Source organism: Chlamydotis macqueenii, chromosome Z, assembly GCF_036417535.1.
Source record: "Chlamydotis macqueenii isolate bChlMac1 chromosome Z, bChlMac1.mat, whole genome shotgun sequence".
Classification (NCBI taxonomy): domain Eukaryota; kingdom Metazoa; phylum Chordata; class Aves; order Otidiformes; family Otididae; genus Chlamydotis; species Chlamydotis macqueenii.
Genome location: NC_141593.1, coordinates 1288024 through 1308614, shown reverse-complemented (window position 1 = coordinate 1308614; position 20591 = coordinate 1288024). Strand labels below are relative to the sequence as shown.

Sequence of the window (20591 nt, the reverse complement as noted above, 5' to 3'; positions counted from 1 at the left end):
CCTAAAGGCTTGTACACTGCCCCAGACATATGCTAATAATTGAAGTCCTACAACAACCATCTAATACAGAAGTAAGACTCGTATGTGCACAGCTGAAATAAATGGACTTAAACTGATTCTGCATGTCAGCGGCAGCACAAAAATAATCTCACTTAACGTGAGGGTTTTCTGCGAACTCAGACCAATTGGAAAGTAAAAATTTTCAGTTCAGTCAGACTGAGACTACAGGTCTGTGTATTTATCAGCTACAGACTCTCATGATCCCCAGTAAAAATCCAAAATCTTACCAGGAATACTAGGAAATTTAGTCTTTTAAGAATTATTAGGAATTATTCCAGAGTTAGACTCATTCTAAATTTTTTCAACAGAAAACCTTGTCCTGTTCCTGACCACAATTCTCTTAACAAATCCAGTTTCCTAATTTATTACCTACACTATTCAGAAGAGTGACAAGGTCTCAACTCTGTCATTATTAATATCCACAACAGGAAAACAAGGTTTGGATCTCAGCCAGGGAAAGTCTGACCATTGAATTGCAGCAGTTCCCCGATAACAGTCCACTTCAAACCTCACAAAATGCTCCACAGAGAGTGGGAAAGGGGGCGATGCTTAACACAAAGGACGCAATACCATCCAGAGACCTTATCTAGAAGGGCCAAACATGAAAGCATTTGCTTAACATGCTAAATGAAAGTAACATGCAAGAACTTGTCAGACCAACATGCTCTCCATTTTGCAAGAACAAACCCCTAACGATACTCCAAACAAAATGTTTGTTTACCATTAACTACTTTGTATACACATTCACATCAGGAATGTTTTAACGTCCACAACAGTCATTTACAAAACGGCAAGAGCTTTCATGTCAGACAGACAAATCATAGCTGAGTTAGAGATATCAGAGAGTCATCCTCCTCCCTACATCTACCCTGCTATCCCCACTCCACAGCACCTCCGTTCCTTCTATCTTACAGGACAGAAACAGAAGATGGAAAGGACCAAGATAACATGGAAAACTCAGGCAACAAGGGATTTGCTTCTGTGTCTTCCTCTCCAGCCTCTCATCTATCTAGTCCTTCTCTTACATTCCACAGTGAAAGACAGAACTCTAAGTTTAAAATGCCTAGTCTTAATAAACTCAAATATTTGTTGATGAAAGATTAAATTAACAAAGCTGTATTCCAGCTACAATGCTGATAACAGAAGTTGTATTTCAGGACTCCAACAGTGTTCCTAGTAAAATGGTTAGAGAAATCTTCCTTTTGTGTGCCAACATCCAAGTCTTTAAGCCTTCTCCTAAGGTTAAATTGTTTTGCCATCGGAAGACGGTTTGGGTAGCAGACGTTACACTTCTCACAAACGCCTGTGTTATTCCAACTACAGTAACTGTCTAATGAAAAATATTGCCTCTTTCTACAAACCTCCCCTTTGTAGATCATCATGGCAACACCACCACTATGACAACTTTACAGCTGCTCTTGTAAGACTCAAAGAGCTTCTCCTGTGGACAGCTTCAGGAATGCCACCGTATTACACCGTCATCAGCAAAGCATCCTTAGCACAGCAGACACCAGCAAAATGCCATTTCTTCCCACCTGCTCCAGCCCTCCGCCCACAGTAAAGGAGGAGGTAGAAGGATCAGGGTGAAGCTTTGTTATTAAGCCTGTCCTAATGTGGCTGTGGCCTCCCAGCCAGCAGCCCAGCATGCACAACAGCAGCATGTCACTTATGTCTGAGCCGTGTCCCCGTACTTGTGACAGTCACAGCCATCAACCAGACATTGACTGACACAGACTGGCAGCAGCTCAGCTCTGGACTCAGTGCAAACTCAAAATCCAAATAAAAATCAAATTACTGAGAAGCAGGCAAAAATTCACACTTTCCTATAAGGATAATAACTGAGTTTCCATGTAATACAGAAATTTATTTTTCAATAATGGAAATCCATTCTTTTCACCAGGATGTCTATTCCTAGGTGCCACATTCTTTTCTTGTTAATAGTATTTTTCTTTCCCCAAAGTGAGTCACTCTGGAAAATGCCACTCGCTTGAAAGAGAAAAAATTGACAAACAAACCAACTGTCATGAAAATTAATGTTCACTGCTCTATACTACAACTACCACATACCGGTAACTTAAACTTCAATCAGAAAAGTTCCAAATTACTCAACAATAGTAACTGGCTTCAGGACAAGGAAATAAAACTTAAATCTGCAACTGTTAAAATAGTTTCTACTAATACTCTGCTAAGCACATGATCTGTTTGGCTTTGCTTTAATTTGGCTGGGAAGTCTTTCGCAGAAAGAAGGAAAATGTTTTTGATGGCTTGTTCAAAAGGAAAAATAGCCATTTATCAGCTTATGTAAAAATCTCATACTTGTGTTGGAAACTACAGTTTGGCAGAACACATTTAATTACCATTGGCTCTTCTAGAACATTAAGTAAAAAACAACTATGTTATAATCGTATTAAGGGTTTGTCTTTGTTGGTTTAAGACAAAGAATTTAGTCAAAGGCGTCATTAAATCTTAGATCATTCTTTGCAGAGCTTAGCTCCTCCATGCATCTACAAAAACACAGAAGTACAGCTATAATCCATAGAAACAAAGAAGGAAAAACCTGCAACATTCCTTATGCTTAAATGTAAAAAGGAACATTTTCCCTCTCAATAAAAAAGCATTAATTAGAAACTATTGCTGTTGAAATGAAATTATTTGCTAAATCAACCCTAAAAAAAAAAATAAAAATCAAACACTTCAGTCCATATAGGCAATATTGTAAATACGAGCTCTTGAGTTCATACCCAGCATACTATGAGCCACATCCAGATGCAGTGTGGCTCCAGCAAGGTTACACTACCTCAAAGTTAGAAAATTCATTACAGCAAATACATCACAGTAATTACATAGTACGGCCACTTACCCTTCAAAGTATTTTTGTTTCACACGATCCCAATTCAATGTACTCTTCATATACTGACGACAGTTAGAAAAAGGCCCTACACAACTGAACTAAAACCAATGTAGCATAACAAAACGACAATTATACATTTAAGATTTTAGTCAAGGCTGACATTTTCTGTACAAATCTGCAAGACTGTACAATTTTGAACTACAGATGGATGCAAATATTTTCATTACAGACCAATCAGATTCAAGCGTTCATCTGATTTTGAGTTTCAGCACCAGTGAAAGTTTTGCTTCATAATATACCTAAATTTTGATCCATTTCTCTCAGAGCCCCTGTAAAACCTACCACAGTTGTCATATCCTAAAAGCACAGTATTCCTTGCATTAATGGCTTCGTTAACAAGGCAGTTAATTATCCACCTCCTTCTGGACAGGTTCTAAGCACCAGCAAGACAGCTACCACTTTCTGCAAGGAACATTCTTGCCTCATAAGTACCAGTATTAAGTAAGAGAAGCTCCTTATGTAAACTGTCCTTTGTATTTAACCACTGCAGTTGAGTACACTGACATCACAGATTAAGGCTAAATTCACATCAAATTCAGATACCAGATTTAATCTGTCATGTAAATCAAAATGCCTGCTGCTGACTGGAAAACCATAAGCTTTGCTGTACCTGCAAGATGTATACTTAGTAAGTTCTGTTGCATTAATTTAAGGATTTAATTAAAGGATTTAATTCAACTAACAGGTAAGCAAACTCACTGCTCCTCTTGTCCCGTTAAGTGATAGATGCTGCCTCCCTCATCTCTCAGCCATGTATGATACATCTCTAACAGTGAAAACGTACTCTTTAGTTTTGTACTTTTAAATTCCACTCCCTTTCCAAGGCAAAAGCTGTTTTAACTTATTTGAAGCTTTGAAGTAGTTTCTCCTCTCCCCTGACAAAGTTATTGCTACAGCAACTAAAACTTCAACTAATTTGATCATGACAATCACAACACAATACTTCCACAACAGCCTTCTGCTGCTCCAATCAGTAGCTCATTCAATGACCAACATAATAGATAACACAAATAAACTTCTCTTCTTTCACCTTGTACACGTGAAAAAACCTACCACAGTTCAGGGAATAAAATACAGATTTTCATTGCAGACGCAGTAAAAAAACCCAAACATCCTCACTTCTTTGGGGGGAAGCAGCAGGAAGCTAAAAGGTGAAAGGAAACAGGAAACAAAACAGAAAACACAGACCCACTTTTCAACTTCCCCAGATCACCTACAATGCATAAATGATAAAATAAATGAAATAAAAATAAAATCATAAAGAAAAAATGCAAAATAACGTGGCAACTTCATAGAACTGGTACTCTAGTAGACTACTGGAGGAAAAAAAAATATCAGAAAAATAGGGCTGGTTAATCAGTACTTCCAGACAGGCAGTCCACAGCATAGCCTTTGTATTTCTTTAGTCTTTACAGACATGATCAATAACTAAAAAACAAAATTTAACAATGAAAAGGTGTTGAAGTAGAAGCACATGCACCAGCCAAGAGGCAAAGCAACTCCCCTGCCACACTGAAGTTGGGCAATGATTTATCTGAGTGATCTGATGTCCAAAGACTCCCACCCCAGACAACGGTACAGACATCTGGCACGAGAATGAAGGGAAAACAGTTAATGTGCAATTCAATAACAAATGCATCTTTGGATGAAATCAATTCATCAGCAGACTTGAAAACCAAATTCTGACACAGAGCAATAAGAAAACAACAAGCATTTGTTGTGTTTTAGCAATGTTCCTCACCCTGACCTGAAATGCAGCTCAGTTTCTCCTTTCGATACATTTTTGAACCCCTCCAAGGGACCTGCCAGCAGATATCAGGGGTAAAACCATTTGTAATAAGGCATCAGTGCATCTGAAACCAGACTACACTTTTTCCTGAGCTACTGAGCCATTTCCATCAGAAAATGTGCAGCAGAACAACACAATTTGGACGATATACTCCAGATATTTTCAAAATTACGAAGAACTGCCTTGTGGAATAACTGCCTCATGGAGTTATAAGTCACGGTGTTACTTGAATATCCCGTATTGGTGCACAAAAACCTCACCCTCTCAGTCATATTAATCCTACATACTCTGTATCAACGATCCAGAAGGATGACCAGCAAAAAGTTTAAGATCTATTAATACTTTATAAGAAGTACTGTGGCCTACTGGAAGACAATGCTGAATCTGAAGACTTTAATTCCGAGATTTTGGTTCATTTCTTAGATGGCACGGTCCACCCTCATCATTTGCAGTATGTTCAAAAATTAAGTGGAAATAATGGTGTTTACAATCTTTTAAAAACATTTTAACATTTATTGCTAAACTAAATGCTGCATAGGAGATGAACACGCTTGTTGACACTGGATCGTAAAGTGAAGAGGTATGGATTTCTTACCATTCTCTAGTTGACATTTGTAGGACTAAAAAACTCAAGTACAGTACTTTTTTTTTTTAAAAAAAAAATTCTTACTGGAGTTTTCTAATTACAAATATCATATTTATCTCAATTTCCATTTCTGTAACTCTGTAGAGCTAAGAAGATTTTGGAAAGCATGAAATGCCTCCTTTTCACCAACATAAAATTCCTTCTTCCTAGACCTAGTGGTTGCAAGATATCAAATTTTAAAACTTTTGTTGTTACAATACATCAGGTTGATTCTTGGTTTCCTTTAACAAGCAATTTCCCCTGAAGAATTAAAGAAGAAAAATCATTTTTGAGCCAATAGTTTTTTGGTTTTTTATTTTTTTTTTTTTTTAAATAATGAGCAATTTGAAGCTGCTCAGGTTTTGGAATATCAGGATAAATGTCAGGGAGATAAATCACCAACACACCTCGTGAAACTTGCTGCAGCACTCTCAGTAAACAAGCTGGAACATATGGTTATAATTATGATTTGTATGACCACAGAAATCAGAAGCTCTAGTCACAGCCTCACCATGCTACGTACGGTACACACTCAGCGCTGGTCCCTACTCTAAACAGCTTACAATCTATGTACAGGACAAGAGAGAAGATGGATTAGCACAGAGAAGGGCCGATAAAACAGAAGAGGCAATATTAGTCAGCACAGTAGCAGAGGTCCCAGCACACCACAAGCCTAGACAGCATCAGGTAGATACCACAGAAAAGAGGCTTTACAGATCACTTAAAAACACGTAAGCCTTGAGAATGTTTAGTATAAAATATTTTGTCACTGTCATAAGGGCAGAGTGGTAGCAGCCAAGGGTCCCCAGGAGTGCCCACCTCTCTGGAGGAAGGAAAAAAACCCTACCATTTGCTCCCTGCAAGTGTGTAAGTCTTAGAGTCAATGGAAGATTTCCAGAACTATCAAGACCAGAACCTCATAGCATAAACTGCTCTTCTGTGAAAGGATGCTTTGCTATCATTGCCATCAGCATCTATGACAAGAGCAAGGGTCCCAGAGCAAAAAAGTTTATGTTAGCTGTCTGGCTAGTTCTGAATCACGGGTCATTTGCTATCAAAAATACATTGGTGAAGCCTACAAGAAAGATCAAGAATTTCTTAAATAATTACACTATGATTCTTCTTGTTTCAAGATCTTAGTGACCGAAAGCCCCAAGAGTTTAGTGGACCTGGCGGCAAGGCATGCTACCTATTGCTGTTTAACTCTTCGCTACTCTTGTATCATTCAAAACCACAAAGATAAATTTGACTGAAAGAAAAACAAAGCCCAACACAACACAGTGTATGCCAAAAGAAGCGTGCAAGAGCTTGACAGTGAATAAATCCCTTCTTCTGTGCTACTGTGATTAAGACAGAAGACGAGTCTTATCTCCTAAAAAAAAGGCAATGAAGACTCTCAAAGGGGATATTCAGGCACCACTCTGATAGTAGTTCAACTGAACTTCAAACCAGCTCCTATGGTCCTCAAAGCACCACAGCATAGATCTTGGTCAGGATGAAGCTGCTCTAGAACCCAACTTGCTGAGCAGCTTTTGCAGCCTAAGCCTGCCACAGCTTTCCTGCTATTAATACTCAACTAAACCTCTTAGTCTCAAAGAAGGTGTGCTTGAGCTGCAGCCACGCATTTTGCTCCAGTTCAGACACATCTTCAGAGAAACTAAGGGAAAGGTTAAAGATCTGGACACTATCTAAATCTTCACAATCAGGCAGGTCAAAATGCCACCATTACAGCGCCAGGACGACAATGCTTGCTTACAGACCATAAGCAAGAAGGAAGATGAACAGGCAGAAATGAGGAAAAGTTTTCAGATCTGCATTTTCATTACGGTATGCAATGAAGAGGCAATTAAACATTGACTAAGCAGCAGGGAAACAGACAAGGTTGCAGTCCTGTAGCAGATCATACACCAGATCTCTGACACATCATGAAAAGGTTCTGGACGGCAGAAACAACCAGCCTGAAATATTTCTAGTGGAAAAAAAGTTTGGTGGAATTGTAAGGAATAACTGAGAAACACAAAAATATTCTTTAATGATGTGTCTACTTAGACAAGTTTTAATCTAGATATTACAAATCACACTATATAATAACCTTTTTCATCTTCAATTTTAACATAAACTGCTAAATATGAATAACAGTTTTCTTGAAAAGTCAAAGATAATTGTCCAAGTGCTCCTATTAACCAGAACGTAGCCCCCCCTCAACAAAAAGAAGAAGCTATAGTATAAATAAGCCACATACATACAACACAAGGCAACAGTTGCTTTCAAGTACAGGGATGCTGAATGACACACGGCAGAGTAAAGTACATACTTACATGACAGAAAGTCATTAACGGTCAGGAATGTTTGTCTAGTTCCAACCAAAGAGTACAGACATGAGAAAACAAGTCATTATTGACCACTACGCACTGAATTCTGCTATTTATATTGATGCTACCATGGTACATTTGTGGGCCACATCAGTTACCATGACTGCTGAGGTGATTAATGAAGATAATGCGGCTACTGCCTTTTCATTAATTTCTTACAGGTACAACATTGTCCCCATTACATCTCTAATCATCTAAATAGCACAGACTAAGTCAATTAGATCTCACTGTTGCAGTAGCTCCTAAGTACTGCAAGAAGTGTTAAAGTGGGGGGGAGGGGGGTTTAATAGGAAAGTATAAATTGGATTAACTATTTCAAATGAAACCATTTAAATTGCCTTATTTTGCAATTGTCTTAGGTAGAACATTTTCATGTCTTAGCATATCATGTTTGGTAGTTCCTCAATGTAACATGAATTTTATGTTGCAATAAATAAAATGACTAATTAAAAAGTTTTGCTTGCCCACAAATGTTCTCTCAACCTGGCTACCTATAGACCATGAATTGGCGAATGCTAATAGCACTCAAAAAAAGAGGAGATTTAAAATCAACAAAGAAAAAAAAAATCTTGAAAGTAAGTTGATTCAATGTACCTTGTGAACCAAGAAAAAATAACTTCTAATTTCTAATATATGAGGTCTAATCTCTACTGCCATGCATACTGATGTCATTTGTGCCTTCATAACACACAGACATCATCACCTCTAGAAGCACTTTACAATTATTTTGCACATCTACGAAAAGACTGCAAGGACAAACTAAAGTTGACTCAGTATGAGAATAACATCCTTTATGAAGTTACAAAACTAAAATACCATTATTGCCATCCTCATTCCAAACCCACTATTGTTTATTTAACTACTGGAAGACAACATACTTGGCAATACAATTCTCATGAAGGTATTTTATATACAGGATGGAGAAAGGTTCTTGCACGCTGATAACATGCACGCAGTGAGAGGCCAAACCAAGGAGAAGTAATTGGTGTGAGAATGTTGGCTGTATGGTTGCAGGGTTAAGGAGGCTCATGAAAGGAAAAAAACAGGCTATGAAGGAGAAGGTTAACTGTGGGAAAGGGTAAACTTCTGCTCATATTGTGTATAATCATCACTCCTGCTGAATCACAAGGAAGGAAAGGGGGGGTGGATTTAAAATACAGTGCTTCTAAGACTTTGTTGATCTACTGCTGCTGTGCAGGGGACTACAAAATATGCATAATGTAATACATGGCAATGTAGACGACTGTCATACTAAGTAAAATAATTTCAAATTAACAAGTAAAATAATTATCTTAGGCCCCAAAATTTCATATGAAAAATAAATTATTTTTAAAACCAGGATCCTATCTCCTTTTATCCTAAATAGATTATATTTAGGCTATTTCAGTAACCTTATTTTAAGCATCATGTAGTACTTGTAAGACACTGAGCAACATAAAAGTGAATTTTCAATTCTTCCATTCTTCTTTCAATTCTTATCTTGTAAAATTAAACTACAAAATACACAAAAATAACACAATACAGAAATCACGTCTAAGTTTTCCACATCTGCTCATTGCTCAGAAATTTTCTGTTCCATAACACAGACTATCAATTTGTGCCGCTGTCTTCTAATCTGTATCACACCCTGCCCGTGTACTTGATGCTACATAAAACAAAGGATTGCAAGGGGTTAATTCATAGATATTATGGATAGGCAAATATGTCATTTACTCTACCAATTCTATCGTGTCCAAGTTCCACCTGTAGTCCAACATCATATACAGATAAGTAATCAGACACAAAAAAAACCCCAACATTAATCAACTGTTTGGGCACAAACAGAAAGAAATATTTCTATTTTCCAACAGGACGTGGTACTTGTTTCTTCCCCTTTCCCAGGCAGGTCATTGCAAAGCTCTTCAGAAAGGCTCTTTTATTCCAGGCTTTAAAAGAAGATACTTAATTCACTGGCAAAAGAGATGGCACTTCAGGTACACATCAAAGAAGCAACAAAATAAGCGTAGGAGTACGTCAAGGGAGTTGTTAAAGAACGGTTCAAGAGGAGTGAAGGCGTGGAAGTGTAGGAACGGAAAAGAACAGACGTAGGCTGAAACATTAGGAGTTTGCATTAAGAAATGCAAACTTCATACACAAGAAGCAAGAAGTCATGGGGGGATAAGATATCAGAGGAGCTACAGAGGAAGGCAGGAGTGGTGGCAATTTGGATGGATTTTACAAATCAATCAAGTAACCAGCAGAGGAAAAAAACTATTTTGCCTGTGGCAGCATTAAGGCAGAAAGATAATCAAGTGTGACTAGAGAGATTAGAACCAAGAATAATAAAGCCATTAGGTAACCAGAGGTATCAAAATACACAGTGAAAACTGCTCTCAAGTCAGAAGCAAAGTACAAATCACACACTGAAAATTGCTTTGGAAAAAAAAATTTAAGAGTAAATTTCTCTAGCAACTGAAAATAAGGTAATGTACCTGTTGGGACTCCTGAATAAAAACATTGTAGGGAACAATTTAATTAACTTTTCTTCTCTGTTTAAATAAACTGCAAGCAAAGCAACTGTTTTCTGATATGTTTACATTACAGGCATAAAACCCAAACATGGCAGTGGTCTACCCAGGAGCATGTAAACCAGAAACCAGAAAGGAGGGGATGTGTGTTCCAGGAGCACACCAAGTTGTGTGTAACCTCCCCTTACGCAGAAGCAGCGATGTGTTTAGGCTACGCTGCACCAAGTTAGAGACATGCTCTTTTACTGCCTCCATGAGGAGATCCACAAACACTGCCTCAGACTGTAAAATATTTCTGGCAGATCATTTGTGGCCTGAACTTTAATATCCCCTAGGGATGCTGCCAGTGAACGGATTTCACAAAAGAACAAAATAAATAGTATCAGCTTTAACAGCAACTGACTTGCAAAGTGTTATGTAGTTTATCGGGGAAAAAAAAATAATAAAATATACCTTTACTGTTAGCAATATATTATATTTTCTTTTTATTTTACAGAAAAGAAAAACCTTTAGGAAGAATTTTTATATGTAATACACACACCCATAAAACACAGATGGTGTGGGGAAGAGAGCAACCACCGACCAAAACACAGTACATAGTAGAACAAACACAAGAACTCTTTTTCTTAACAAAAAATGGCATGAAGTCTTTCATATTCGTCAGGCGATATCTCTCTAAACCAAACAGTCCACCCCCAAAAGGTCAGAATCTAGTCATACTACTCAGGAAAAAACATTAGTCAACCTGCAGGGAAAGGCATACACTACAATACGTTGCAAAAATTCCTATCTGGGTCACTCCCTTACATCACAGAAGTCCTTGAGACTGGAACAGACCTCTTGAGACCACCTAGCCCAACCTTCTGCTCCAGCAGAGCCACAAAGCAGGTGACCATATCCACTGAGTAATTATGAAGAATAAAATATGCAGATAAAAGTATTTCTTACAACGTTTGAAGTAACTCAAAGCATGTGATTTATCAAACGAAGCACTACTTGTCTGTTTGGTTGGGTTTTTTTTAATGTCTCAATAAAAGAAAAATAGGGACTAAGTGCTAATTTTATGATGTGCTATTGTCCAGGGTATCTGCAGATACAAGTGCCTCGGATTCTAACGCATCTCGAGACAGACTGGCCATGATTACAATCCAAGCAGGCCTGTGGACAGCTTTTTGATACTGAGCATGCACACCAGTATCACTCACTGAAAAAGAAATGGGCTACAGGTGTGTTTGTAAGAGAGGTCACACAGACGGCAATACTTCATGGGGTTTGAAGTATAGTTCATAGAAAACAGGACTCACTTGCCACTCCAGATGCAATTCCATACAGCAGTCCTCCTCCATCTGTTTGCTGCTGAAAGAGATGGGTCCCTGGAGGAGGGCTTCTTTCTTGTCTAATGAAATTATATAGTAAGGTTTTCACAAGTCTGCTGGTATATGGGAGGCTGAAAAGAAAAAGAAAACAGCTTTAGTTGACTCACAGGTTGCAAAATTTGGCACAATAAAGCCCAGGCAGGGTGCAAAGGCTGGTGTTTGGCTCTAAACACAGACAGTAACTCTCCCAGTCTCCAGCAGACTGGAAAGGGAAAGAACGCCAAGGTCTTGCCCACACAAAGCTCCACTGACTTCAGCAAGGCTCTGCAGGAGTACCTTCAACAGCAGGATCATGGAAGCAATTTTTTGTTTTCTTTTCTCAATACTACTTTAAAATCAATCATTTCTTTTGTGGAATGATTGTATTCCTTTACCTCAAGACATAACTGTAAAAGTATTTATGCAAGGGAAAGAAACATTACATTTGTTTAGTTTTCGCTCCAACTCTTCACATTGCTCTGCATTCCCAGCCACCAAATTCCCAATCCTCTCCAGACACCAGGCACTTGCTATTCCCAAGTCAGATCTCTTAGACTACATCCTGCATTTTCTCCCAAATATTCCCCATTTTGCCCCAAGCACTCACTTCCTTTGGTCCAGAGACTTAAGTACCACCAAACTCCTCAAATACTGAGGCTCTGTCTCCATCCTGCTGCAGTTTCAGGCTGAAGTCTGCCCTATCCTCCCTCTGCCTGCAGCCAAGCTGAGCCTTCCTCCCTTCCCTGCGTGCCACCCCAGAGCAGTACCTGTCTCTTATGCCTAGTAGAAATTTCAGAAAGCTAGACAATAGATACCCTTCCCAAAAATCTGCCTGCGTGTAATTTAAAGTTGAAAGAGGACGAATGGTAGCCTGACTAAAATGCACACAAAGCATTCATGACAAAGCATTTAAACCAACCAACTTGCCAGAACAAGTGGTATTACTTATACAACTAAGTTTACCAGCTGCTCAGGATTTCCACTATTGCAGCTTAAAACTCAGCGTAGCACATATGTGCACTCTTTCAAGGGGCTGCTATTCATTTGTATTGCCAGAAGCCTCATTATCCTTTCTGAGGTACACGGGTTCTCTAGACTGCAGTGTTACAGGAAAAGACTCATAGCTGAATCAAAAAAAAAAAAAATCCTGAAAAATAAAAGCTGGTTTAAGTTAATGTAATTACCCTAAAAAAATGAAAATGGCTTCCAAAATAGTTTTACTGAAGTCTGGGCTGTGAGATTTAAACTTGAAACTTTCCGGCAGCCTTTACAAGTGTTTGCTTTTGTGTTCTGCTTTCTTTTGAGCCAAATAAGATTTCTAACAAAACATGTTTTGCTGTCTTTTGTTTTCAAGTACAAACAATCTAAACAAGCAATCAGAAGCATTTGCTTTGCCATAAGGTACCACCCCAGAACAGGACATACCATTGACCATGCATCAGGTATTTGTGAATGATGCTCTCTCGTAGAATTTCTTTGTGGAATAATTGGCAGGAGAGGAAGACGATGAGAGTTGTCACAGCTTCCAAAGAAATGCTGTATGTAATATCTCTGCAGGAAAAAAAAGGGAGATTTATAAAGATTAATTTACTGGGTTTGTTTACAAACGGACTTGCAAGAGCACTAAGTAGCTTCACCTGAGTTTACACTGTTCAGCACAGCGAGTTTCAACTGGGAACATGTAAACAACAAATTAAAAAAACTCAAAATCATTTTGTACCAACAATGGGTTGTTTTTCTCAGACATAAGCATTTTTATCTAGATGCCAAACGACAAGCCAATGTAAAATCACTGCAGTATTGCCCAAAACATTCCAGGTGCAGTTTTCAGACTACGCTTCACCCTATAAACAACAAATATATCTCAAAAGAGTGCCCTTTGTCCTGTTAAATAAAATTGTCACAAAACCATCATTCTAAGTCAGGGAGATACCCACAGCTCATTAGCCAAACACAGCTCCATCTGTCAGGAAAAGTGGATCACTAAGAAAGGAATATAACAAACAAATGCTAGTTTAAGTGTAAGAAATGCTCAAGATATCAACATAGTACATACCGCTGTGCAGTTTTAGATGGTATTTTTGAGGTAAGTCTAAAGCTTCCAGATATTACAGCCAATCCCAACAGATGTGCCATGATATCTAAATACTGACGGCAGATAGTTTAGCAAAGCTCACTATGTTAAGGTTAATTAGGAAAGGCTGTGCAGCAAAATGAATGAGAGAGAGATCCACTATCTGCGGTATCTCATGCTTTCTGTTGCTACCTCTGCCTGTAATGACCTTTTAACACATTTATAAGAGGGGGAGAAAAATGGAATTTGCTTCCTTCATCCGTGACAAACTGCAGACTACATGAAACCTTTCAAAACACAATGAAACAACTTGGACATGAACCAATATTATTCTTGCTTTCAACTAAAGACCATTTTTACTCCCTCTAAAAGCAAGAAAATACTTCATTTGGTGCAACAGGACCATCCTGCAATCCATTAGAAAGGTTGTTATTAAGTACTTTTAATGTTTCCCCCACTGCTACTATTTAATTTCCACGTGATGCTGCACAATCTGGTATCATTAAGTTACAACAGGTGTCTGGCATCAATTATCAAGGTTTTTTGACCCAGGATCTACTGGAAATTAAAAATCTATTCATATTATGAAATTCAAAGATTTTACAGTATCTTTATTTAAAATTAAAAAAAAAATCAGCATCAATGTGTGTTTCAGCAGTGATGCTAAGTTTTTCTTTATATTTTATTCTTGGCAGTTGAAACAAGTACAAACATAAAACTAAGTGTTCTTGCAAACAATGACAACCTGAAAACTACAGCACAATCTCTCCTGAAATAAAATAAATTAACCACAGAAAACAATGACTGGAGAAAAACTCTTCATTAGTCTCAGGATCAGAACTGGTGTGGCCCTTACCAAAATAAACAGAATTTCATTTAGAAGAAGTAATTTTGATTTTTAGCACCCTCAAATACTTTAATATTCTCAAGCGGGGTGCTAGAAATCCTGTAAATAACATGCATTACTGTAAAGCATAAGAAGAGTTTTGTGCCTCGTAAGTTAAGCTCTTCCGCAGTAGCTCTAGGCCAGAGTTTGGGCAGAGCATGCTAGTTATTTGCTCAAAATCAAGAGCAAACTGGAATCACAATTTCCTGGATCACAATACACACAACCACACTACCACACATACAAAAATGTTTTTGAAACTGCAGGTTATGCAAACTCACCGTTTTTGTTTTCTCTCACGACTGAAGTATTTGAATCCACAACGTTTTAAGTTATACGTCAGGAAGAGACATACTGCTTCATTATCATTCTTCCTTAAAATCATGAAGCACATTTTAATTACTTTTAGGTTTTGTGAGTTACCTGACTTTTTGCCCACTACTGAGGAAGTTAGCCAGTGAAAATGCCAATAATTAGATCAGGCCAGAGGTTACACTGTGATCTGGTTCCCCTGTAAATTCACATCAGCCAGAAGCAAGGCTGAGCTAGGAATGGCTCCCACTCCCTCTCCAAAACCCTGATGCTTTGCAATCCACCGCCCTCGTCCACCCCAAGCAAAGCAGGGAAGACCTACATGTACTGATTATTGGAAGACCTATATGTACTGATTATTGGAAGTTTAGCCGCCAATAAAAAAAGAAATGCTTTTCTATCAAAATTAAAACAACAGCTTGGAAAAATACTTTTTAGCTATAGAAAAAAAAAATTCGGAAACATATCATTACTAAGGCTGAGAATACAAGAACAGTGTCTCCAACCCTGAGTTGATGAATGACATCACAACATCCACTGGGTCACTTTTGCTGAGAGGAAACAAATTTTAGAGTCTAGTGTTCTGTTTCTCCATTTCAGTCATTCATTTACTTATTTTTTCTAACAAGCCATACAACTGGAAATACAAGTCTGAGGAAAAACTATTCTGTATTTTTTTACAAGATTCAATGTAGAGAAATAAAGAGGTTACTGTAATGTATTAATTTTTTTTTTGTGAGGAGAAAAAAAAAATCTGCTTTCAATACCCTTATATAAGTCTGTGAGAAGAAAAAAAAAAAAAAACAAACCAGAAAGTAAGCTAATTCATGCAGTTCCAGTTGGTTATTCTCATTTTCTTTCTATTCAAAACCCAGTTAGGGCATGTTTAACTGCAGAAACATTCCACTCAACCTGTAGAATCTGTTCAAATTAAATCTGCTCTGACATAAACACAACCAGAGTCCTGCTATCTGGTGTAACCGCTCAGCTACAGTCACGCTTAATTTATCAGCACAAGGATAAAGCTTCAGAGCAAAATTATTTTCTCCACAAAGGGTTAAATGTACAGTTTTCTGAAACTCAAGCATTTCTAAAGGGTCACAAGAATTACCAGGAACCTCTTTTAACTTCAAAGAAAATACTGTTTATTTACATTGAGAGACTACAGAATAGAGGGGTTTGGTTTTGAATTTTTTTTTAATTATTCAAAGCTATCGGTCATACAGACTGATTTCACATGGAATTTATGCTGATCTCCAGCTTCCTCTGAAAATGGTTTGCTTGCAGATAAGAAGGAAACCAGAAATAATGAACTCGTGTATCAATTACACGTCAAAATTATTTAGCTATTTATTTCAGAAAACCAGCAGAACTGCATGATGTTTTGAGTTTCTGTGGGGTCTATTTTCCTTCCCAAGTGTCTCATAAGACAAAGAAATCCACAGAACTCAGATACAGCTCATGTCCCAAGTACACAGGCTTCACATAGCAACATACCAAAGCACACACAGGTCTTTTTTTTCCCTTCCCTCTGGATATTCTGATGTGGAGATTTCAGTAATTATTGTCACTGAATTTTTTCCTCTTTCTCTCTCTCTCCTCTTCCCACTGGAGGATATATTCCTATGTCAGGTAGACAAGCTAACAAATATCCTTCTATTGCCTCTCAAGACGTACTTGTTTCACAAGGGAACAATCTGGCATAACTCTAGAAGTCAGGGCAATAATTTTTCTCTTGCATTTGGGTTATTTCCTTACTAAAGCCTGTTTTGCAAGTGGCTGGCCTCCTTGGTATCGCATTTCTTAAACAGTGACACAAAGCAAGCGCCCATTTCTTTAATTAGATGGAATGGGTCCAGGTTCTTGCATTTGGCACCAAAGTTAAAACTGACTTCTGGCAACAAGACCTTATATATACACTTTTAGTTGCTAAAGCAAAAGATATATCATAAGGATCTGTGATTACCCTAAATGGGGATTTCTTCAGAAAATGATGACTTGAGCTCCAAAATGCAAGACTCTTAGATGCTAGCAGAACATAAATGTGTGTATGTATTTAACATACATTTTAGTATCTACATTTCAATGAGAAACAGTTGATATGTCAATGGATTCTTTCCAAAAGCAATGATACCAGATCATTTCAATTTTAACAAACACTTCTAAACATCCATGTACAATTTGTATTATAGTACAATTAAAATTAACACACTAAAATCAAATGACAAAAATTCTAGTAAGTCAACATTATTTTCCAGTTTAATTGCTTTTGTCTGGGAGGCAGCAGAGATCCTGGGTTCCTCTTCAAGAGACATATGGCCCTGGGCGTACTGCTTTTAAAGCAGCACTGCACTTAGACTTAAAAGTATCAAGGAACCACAGGATGGTTCAGGTTGGAAGGGACCTTTAAAGCTTGTCTAGTCCAACCTCCCTGCACAGAGCAGGGAAGTATTGCTTTTAGAAGAAATCTCATTCTTCTAGGATACAAACTGGAAAGGATATCACTTCTCTTCTGGTCTTTTGCCAAGAACATACATTTGTACTGACTTATTTTACTTATGAATTGTGGTGGCAGACTTGTAAATTCTATCAGAGCTATCAAATGTCAGGCATTTGGGGCTGGAGAACTGCACCAGATCGTCTATCTGTTTATCACACCCTCACAAGGTTTTGTCTGCTTCAACTGGACCAAAATTTCACCTTGCCCTTTTACAGACAGTTATTTCAAGTATTTCACAATGCTGATACTGCACTTTAAAAGTTCCAAATGTCTGAAAAACAGGACAATGGTCAAAACAGTAATCTTTAACAAAAATAACAGATCTTATTTGTGGTACAAGCAGGAATAGAGTACACAAGCAGCCAGTTAAGGCAACCTGCCTGAGTAATAACTCTTCCAATTGTAATAGCTTCAACACTTGCCATTGCTTGCTTGCATCCACAGACAAGTGCTCACCCTAAATGGAACCACACAGCAAACAGATACCACACTGTGACACACCACTGGGTTGCAAAGTAGATTTCTTCTGAGCGACAAAGAAAACGCTGGAGTCTGAAGCAGATCAAAATGTGAAGATAATAACAGGAAGGTCATCTGTCAATCATAGCCTGTGGGAAAATGCAAAAAACCCCAATACTCTTGTCTACTCCTACAGAACCAAGTAAAAGCAACAGGAGCAGTTCTCAGGAGTCTGATGCTACCAGCAGCTTTTGTACCTAAGCTGGTAAGGGGAGTGGTGTCAGTGTAACTGCTGTTTCCAAAAGATGCCTTCGCCCCCACAGAACCAGAACTAGGGGTCTGCTAAAACCCCGGCTCCCCCGTATCCTGGGATCTGCTTTTACTACTCAAAACCATGTGGATGACCTTCTGTCAGTGTCATCGACCGAGAACTTCAACAATTTACCGATGTGTCACCATCCTGGCTTCTCTCCAATGCCAAGCACCGCTCATAACTCACAGCATCTTTGTTCCCTGCCTGCAAGAGAGGAGTCTACGAAAGAGGAATCAAGATGAAGAACAGAGGCAATATCTCAGAAAATCTCAGCTAGGAACTCCAGTTATTAGTATGAAGGCATATGCTGTTGTAAATACTTTAAGTAGTCAATGAAATGCAGCTATTTCTATAACTTAGCATACAGAGGCTGAGAGCTCATAAATTATTTCACACCTACAGAGCAAACAGCCTGAACAGTCAGAAAGAAAACTCTAAATTTCAACTCACACCACTAGACCAAGCCCCCTCCCTGTTTAAATATTTTCCTGAACTTTCACTCAGCCAGAGCTGTCTACTCCGAGCATTGAAAGGTTAAAAGGTAACTCATTTTCTAATTTAGGAGAGTTGCCAAAAGGGCTGATTCATACAAAAAACTCTCAAATCATACAGGAACCAGGTTTCATTTCCCTGCTTCCTGAGGGCCCACCAGAAAGGTGAAAGAGAAGTCACCACAGAGAACAAGATCAGTTTTGAAAACTGAACAGCGAGTATCTGATTATCAGTCTCAGGATACAAGTACAACAACTCAAAGCGAACGTAATCTTTCCTCTTGGAATCACTCCTGATTTTACACCCACTGATGGCATATACGCACTGTGGCAGCCGATAGTGCACTATGCTAATTACAGTTGACTCCAAATATTTGGGAATTGTCCCCAAGGGGCATTCAAGAAACACCAACTGGAAGCAGAGAGCATCTCCAACATTTCCTTCTGCATCTCCTCTGCACTGGGAATTCTTGACTAGGATACAGAATGAGAGTGAGAAAACAAAACAGGAAGAAATACTCTAAGGAGAGTATCTAAAGGATTAAAATGACAGTTGGATTCAAGACCCTTTATTCCTAGATCTATTCCTAAATTATTTCAGATTATGTGGCGGTGTACATTTTTATCTCAGTGGCATCCAGTTCTTCCCTCTACAGATTAAAAATATTAGAAAAAGTCTAGGGCTTTTAAATGTTCCACAGAGAATCTATATTCCTCTGTATTTACCTTGCACGTCAACAAGTAATGTAAGTAATATCCACTAAATCTAAGTGAAAGACCTTACCCTTCGAAGAATGGAACACAAGGGAGCAGTCCCAATACCCATAAAAGTGGACAGCTCGAATGGCTGGGCTTGTGCAGCTTTCTACCTGCAGGGAAGAAAGCAGCCACAGAGATGACAACCCAGGTGCTCAAAAAGCTACCTCAGAGCATCGCAGAGACCTGCTCTGCAGTCTCTCTGAACTACCACTTCCCAAGTGTGAGCTGCTGGTTTCAAGGTAGAGCCATCTTGACGTAGTGGCAGCAACCACAGAATCACAGAGTTATAAAACGGTTTGGATTGGAAGGGAGCTTCAAAGGCCATCCAGTCCAACCCCCTGCCAGGAGCAGGGACATCTCCAACCAGATCAGGTTGCTCAGAGCCCCAGCCAACCTGGCCTTGAACGTTTCCAGGGATGGGGCATCCACCACCTCTCTGGGCAACCTGGGCCACCCACATTGTAAAAAATTTCTTCCTAATATCTAATCTAAATCCATCTCCCTCTATTTTGAAACCATTACCCCTACTCCTGTCACAACAGGCCCTGCTAAAGAGTCTCTTCCCGTCTTTCCTGTAGGCCACCTTGAAGTACTGGAAGGCCGTTCTAAGGTCTTCCAAAAAATACTTCCAAATAAGTATTTTTTTTATTTGCTGCACTACTATAAGGTGCAGCAGCAAATAAAACTCCCTTCATGTTCATCAGATGCCTCTTACACAGAGTACAAGTTTTAAACTTTGCATATCTTCAAAGTGAAGCAACACAAATCTCTTTCAGTCTGGATATTTTTGCTAGGTTCAACCTAAGTTTCAACAGATGGAAGTTTCCCTTTGATGATTAGGTAAAGTTGCCAAAAATGCCAAAGTCAAATAGCTCTTCAAATACTGCACCTACTACAATTTTGATAAAAGTTCTTTGAATAGTCCTTTTAAAAAAACACTATTATAGCTATCGTTTTGAAAGTAACAAAAAAATAAAATACAAAATAGGAGAGAAAATAGTTCTTAACCTTTCTGCTGCTCACAATTAGCAAGGAAAACAAAGTCTAAACATTTATCAGCTGTATATGGTATCGTTCTTATACTGCAATGCTTCTGCAGAGCTTTGTAATCAATTATATTGCCCTTCTTCCTCCTACAATCGACTTCCAAGCTCCCAGGAAATGTAGCGAGCATCGTT

The 20591-nt window shown here is 38.5% G+C and overlaps 1 protein-coding gene across 5 annotated transcripts in view; it reads right to left on the bottom strand.

The window, feature by feature from the left end:
- DYM (dymeclin) overlaps nt 1-20591 on the bottom strand; it is a 211006-nt gene that overhangs the window by 155182 nt on the left and 35233 nt on the right. For 3 of the 5 annotated variants that reach the window (XM_086770006.1, XM_086770005.1, XM_086770008.1), the window contains 3 exons: nt 14861-14953; nt 13045-13170; nt 11569-11711 (listed from right to left, as the gene is read on the bottom strand). In XM_086770006.1, coding sequence (XP_086626132.1) covers nt 11569-11711; nt 13045-13170; nt 14861-14953 — 362 coding nt within the window. The remainder of the gene's footprint in view (nt 1-11568; nt 11712-13044; nt 13171-14860; nt 14954-20591) is intronic. The other 2 variants (XM_086770007.1, XM_086770009.1) reach the window with 1 other exon arrangement.